At 44.1% G+C, this 6007-nt stretch overlaps 1 protein-coding gene across 1 annotated transcript in view; it reads right to left on the bottom strand.

Annotated features, from left to right (window-relative positions):
- Positions 1 to 6007, bottom strand: part of LOC135240195 (citron rho-interacting kinase-like) — a 67817-nt gene that overhangs the window by 3906 nt on the left and 57904 nt on the right. Inside the window, 2 exon segments of the mRNA XM_064309559.1 lie at positions 1586 to 1910; positions 5818 to 5988. Of these exon segments, the coding sequence (XP_064165629.1) occupies positions 1586 to 1910; positions 5818 to 5988 (496 nt within the window).

The following is a 6007-nucleotide window of genomic DNA, read 5'->3' as shown; positions in this document are numbered from 1 at the left end:
TTTAATGATAAAAAAATAATAAATTATGGGATATTGTTAATATAATAGGTAATATAAAATAACTTGACATCCAGTAAATTAAAATGCCTACAGTAAATTTGTATGAAATTCATGTCAATCATAACTCACATTGTGTTAAAGAATCCACCAGAGTGTGATGAAAACAATTGGAAAATATGAAGTGTTCTCAAGTGTACAGAAACAGTTCAACCAAATACCTCCAAACTCATTGGACAACGCTTCATCCTACAGCAAGACAATGACCCCAAACATAATGCTAAAGAGACAAAGGAGTTTTTCAAAGCCAAAAACTGCTAAGTGAATGACTGGCCAAGTCATTTCCATGATCTGAATCCAATTAACATGTTTTTCATATGGTGAAGAGAAAACGTAATGCAACTAGCCATAATGCAAACAAACAGGAGCTGAAGATGGCTGCAGTACAGGCCTAGCAGAGCATCACCAGAGAAGATATTCAGCACCTGGTGATGTCTATGGGTCACAGATTTCAAGCAGTCATTGCATGCAAAGGATTTGGTGAAATGGAAGTGAATAAAAATACCCTTAAATAAAAATAAAGGACACGCAATTCAACCACATGTGAATTGTTTGATTACAAATCTAAAAATGCAGTTAAGGGCCAAATCAAGAAGAAAAATGTCTCTGTCCAAAACATGTAGTCTACTTTGTATGTATATACTGTATATATATTTTTTTTATTTAAAAAAAAAAATTTTTTTTTTAATTTTTAAGAGGGATATTGTAGAATTTAGCAATTCCGTAATTACAAAACACTAGACTAAAATTGTATAGTCATAGTCATTACTTCCACATTAACTTTTACAGGGAAAAGCTGTAGAATGTTCTTTCAAACAAAGCGTGTTAATTTGTCAAACAAGTGCAAGAAAGCGTGACTTGCTTGTCTGTAATGGGAACTCATTTTGAAGGGTATGCAGTAACTTTCTGCCGCATTGCTGGCAAGTCAAAGAAGGGAAGCATCTGGCATGAGGATTTTAAAGACAGCTTCCACTGAAAAGTAAATAGAACATTTCCTTCTTTGCTGCTAAATCAGGCATGTTGTGCATAGCTGTTTACCGTGAATTGTAGTGTAGATTTGCACTAGAAGTGTAGATAGCTTGCACACAACAATGGCTCTCCAGCTCAGTTTGTTACTTGCTACTGTCTTCTGTTACTGACAATATTATCCACAACAATACCTCCATGGGCAACTCAAACGAATAAAGGGCATATTCACACAGAGCATAATATTAGCCCACTAGCGTACACTCAACTGGGTTGACACTGACTGCAGGGAGCTGAACAACAATTTGTTTCCTGTGGTTTATACCTCAGCTAGTTGCCGAAATGGCAGGCCAATGTTAGCCAGTTAACAGGCATGCAAGAAGTCTCTAAGTTGTATGTCATGTTAGCTTGCTGGAGAGATGCAGGATGGATATCTGCATGCAAATAAATCTTGAATCTTAGCAGCCTGTTAGTTAGCCTCTGTAGAAATTTAGTCTGCAACCTTCAGAAATTTAGCTGTCCCTCGCTCGCACCCCAACTCCCACTCCCACCCCCCCCGCACCTTGTTGACGGGCGTGAGCGGCGTGCGGACGGATCCCGTGTGGAGACGGGGCCGATCCTCGAAAATCCTCCCGGGGGAGCGGTCCCGGCGGCTCTCCATGGCCCGGCCCGGGGACTTGTCGTGCTCGAGCGGGCGGGCGGGGGACTTGTCGCGGTCCAGCGGCCGCGCGGGGGACTTGTCGCGGCGGAATTCGGTGCGTCCCTCGCGGTAGCGGTGCGGCGTGCTGGGGTCCCGGTGCAGCCCGCCGTCCAGGGAGCCGGGGCTGGAGGCCAGCCGCTTGGAGATGTGCTCGGTGTAGCTGGGCGGGCCCCGCTTGGTGGGGCTGCTACGGAGACCGGCACAAGGGGCGGGGTCAGGGGCGGAGCTTGCACAGTTTCAATAAAGTGATTATATGTATTCATTAAAGCCTATTTTTTTTACCATTGCAACAAGGCACTAGACAAAGTTTAGTTAAAAAAAAATTTTTTTTTAGCAAAGGTAAAGAAAAAGAAAACAAAAAACCCAGAACCTAAACTGGGAATAGTCAAGAAACTCCTGGCATGTGAGGAAATTTAATTCAAACAAACAAATTCAAACACTGTGTCCATCATTTCTCTGAATAAAACCAGAGAATTTGAAATACCTGGAGAAAGGTGCTTTGGTAGGCCTTGGTGGCCCTGGTAAACTCTGTCTCTCTCTCTCTCTGTGTGCGTTTTAAATTGCTGCTCTATCACACAGCTCCAGCTACAGAACTGGGACGCGATACTTCTTCATGTGCCGCCATAATGGGTGGACCAATGTGCTGTCAATCACCGAATTCCCTTAACTAATCCAAAGCTCACAGGCCTTTTCTCTCCAACAGGAAAAGGGTACAGATTCAAAGCATTAACTCACTGACTCATGCAGAGTTCGTAAAGACTCATTACCCCAGTTCTTTTCAACTAGCCAGTTTGATCTCCTCTCTTTTAAATGTAATTTTCAGGCCGACTCCTCAGATCAAACACACTATCACTCATCTTCACATCAAAAACAGGGAAAGAGGAGGACAGAAGGATGAAATGGATCAGCGGAAAAAGTCTTGCGCTGCTCTCCCACTCATAATAGTGACATAATCATGCTAATGCAGGTTCCTACATGAGAACTACGTAAAATCTTCAAAAGCCTCCATTACACTTTGTACCGACATTCACAAACTTTTCAAATGAGCTACAGCTAGTGGATAAAAATTAAAACAGCAGCATTCCAACTTTCGACGATTCTGACGGTTGCATGATAGTGCGTAACGCACTTTCCTGGAATGGTTGGAGTGCACTCATACCCTTGGAAGGCAAGGTGAATGTCTTAATCTTCACTGCGTGTTAAAGATGCATTATCCTGCCGAGAGGGGTCTCTTCCAGCATGACAAAGCTCCGGTCCGCAGAGCGTGAGCAGAAGTCCGGTGGTTTGAGACAGTGACCATATCTACATGTCAGCTGGACGTGCTGCTGTAGGTCACCAGATCCAATCCAAGTCCAATCAAGCATTGGAGCCAAAGCATAGTCATTATTAAGAATCAAGTTTATGAGTTACAAAATATTACGGAGAAAAACTTCCCGTTTATAAGTTACAGTTTTGGCCTATTCCCTCACTATAAAAAGACTAATTTTTTATTGCCAGGCTGTACTGCCAGCGTGTGGTGGCTCAGCACCCCGTTGAATAACATTGATAGACTTCTGCTGAACGAGAGGACCAATGGGTGCAGTGTTTATATATAGACACGCCCACAATGAGACACGCCCACAGAACCCGGGCAACAGCTGTATCTAATCATGGGAGTATGAGGCATGGTGACACCAAAAGTGTGTGGAGCTACAGTATGTTCAGCTGTCAATCACCCACTTGTTTGAACCAAACAAAAGGTTTTGCTCTCCACAATAAAACACAATGATTAGTTCAAACGAGTGAATTAATAGCTATATATGACAGCATCACCCATTTTTGGTGTCATATACAGTACTGTGCAAAAGTCTTAGGCACCTGTAAAAAAAAAAAATGCTGTACAGCTAAGATGCTTTCAAAAATAATGAAATGAAAGGTCATAAATATCGAAAAAATAATATAATGTGCAGTAAATAGTTAAAAACTAAATAAAATCAGTGTTTGGTGTGACCACCCTTCGCCTTTAAAACTACATCAATTCTCACAGGTACACTGTCCGGCAGTTTTATAAGAAAATCGGCTGGTAGGTTGTTCCAAGCATTTTGGAGAACTTGTCACAGTTCTTCTGCAGATTTTGACAGTTTCGCTTGCTTCTGGCTCTCCAGGTAATCCCAAAGCTCTACTCTGAAAAGTAGTCTATTACTTAAAATATTACAAAAATGTATCTGTAAAATTTAATTTTTTGGAAAATTAATGTTTGGAAAACTCAAATTTGCTCTTTTCTACTGACACTAATGCAGAAACCAAAAAATAAACATCTAAGACCAAATATATACTATATATTATATTTATAAATCTAGGGTGCCTAAGATTTTTGCACAGTACTGTATATCTAATGTTCCCATCACCAGCTGTATCTGTATCTCCACCCTATCAGTACAGAGAACTAACACCGTGTTCTAGCTGAAGTTCACACTCTCCCAGTCAAACAGCAGGTGGTGCCGTTGGGACGGTAAAATTCTAAGCTGTCTGCTAATCAGGAGTCTGAGAGTGAAACAGATTAGCACAACTTTATTTATTTCACACCTCACATTTCAACAATCAACACAAGCCCAATAAAACTGCCGTTCCTCACACATCTCTCCCCACCCTCCTCAGCGGGGATTATGACAAATGAAAAATGGGCTCCACTTCCTGCAAAGGACAAACACATCATTAAACCCTCTGAATCTCTCCAAGGCATAGAACTCTTTCTGATGAAACGCAGTCCTTGTGCCGTACCCAGCGATACACCACTCCTGTGATCGCACCCCAGTCTCGTGTCTAACGCACCCCTCACACCTGCGAACACACCCAAATTCCTGTGAGCAACACCCTTGTTCCTGTGTGTAACGCCCTTGCTCCTGTGTGTAACGCCCTTGCTCCCGTGCGTAACGCCCTTGCTCCTGTGCGTAACGCCCTTGTTCCTGTGAGTAACACACCCCAGGCTGAGGTTGCCGCGGTGGCAGAGAAGACTACGCTCTGAATTCAACCAAACATCGACTTCACCCCACCACACTAGGGGTCCGCATCCTGACCCGAGCACAATTTTGTCCGGCCTATTTTTAGCTCTGTGATGTCAGGTCAGATCAGGTACAGGCCCACAGACCTTTTTCACGTAAGCGCTGCCAACCTGGAAGTTTACTAATGTTAGCATAGCAACAATAATGATTAGCCGTTAATAATGACTGACAACAAAGGCACGAAGCTTCCAGGTTTCGTTATGCTCGACTAGCAAATTAGAACAGCCATATTTGAGAGCACAGGAGTAGGAAACTTATTAACCTCTTTTTCAACAGAAGGAACAATGGCACTAAAGCAAGCTGACTTGCCTGTTCTGATGGACACAAACTGATGGACATTAAAATATAAATGATTCCTCTATTTTACAAGCATACTTTATGCAAGCACATACTGAAATAACAAGGAGATCGTTCCTGTTTTAAAAAGCATGAAGGCTCAAATATGGATATTTTAATTAGCTAGCTGAGCATTGGTACACTACAAAAACTAGAAGCTTTACTTATTGCCATCGTTGGCAATCATTGTTAACAGCTAGTGGACGTTTAGAGTGTTGTTGGCTTGTTATTTCAACCACCGGGCTGTATCTGGTTTAAGATTCAAATTTGACTAGTGTTTGTCGGGCTGGTACGGGTCGGGCTGGGACGGGTCGGGTTTGATTTAGGCGAGCTCAGTCCTCATTTCCGGCCCCATGCAGACCTCTACACCACACTCACTACAGCCCCCAAAACCGAGAGAGGAAGACAGGAACAGAAGAGAGGGAAAAGAAGAGAGAGAGCAATAGAGGAAGAGTGAGTGTGAGAGAGAGCAGGGCTCTACACTAGCATTTTTTCCAAGGGGCATGTGTGCTCCAAAAATTTAGAACTGCATCCCAATTAGTAGATGTGCACGAAAATGATCTTTCCAGTCAGCACACGTCAGTTTTCGGAAGCACTGTGGAGCCCTGGAGAACAGGAGATAAGAGAGCGGAGGAGAGCAGGAGGAGTGCGCGAGGAGGCAGGGAGGAGCCGAAGGAGACGGACGGCGTGCGCCCAGCAGAGGGCGCTCCCGCTCACCTCCTGCCGGAGGAGGTCCGGTGCAGCTCGGACTCCCGCACCAGGTTGCCCTTGCAGCAGATGACCCGCAGCTTGTTCTGGTAGGAGGAGGCCAGGTACACCGCCCCCGAGGAGATGGCGGGGCCAAGGTAGCGCGGGCTGGGGATGTCCAGGTGAACGTGGGCCGGGGGGCTGGAGGACCACAGGGGAG

The sequence above is a fragment of the Anguilla rostrata genome, chromosome 14 (assembly GCF_018555375.3).
Source record: "Anguilla rostrata isolate EN2019 chromosome 14, ASM1855537v3, whole genome shotgun sequence".
NCBI lineage: Eukaryota > Metazoa > Chordata > Actinopteri > Anguilliformes > Anguillidae > Anguilla > Anguilla rostrata.
This window is presented reverse-complemented; position numbering and strand designations above follow the sequence as displayed.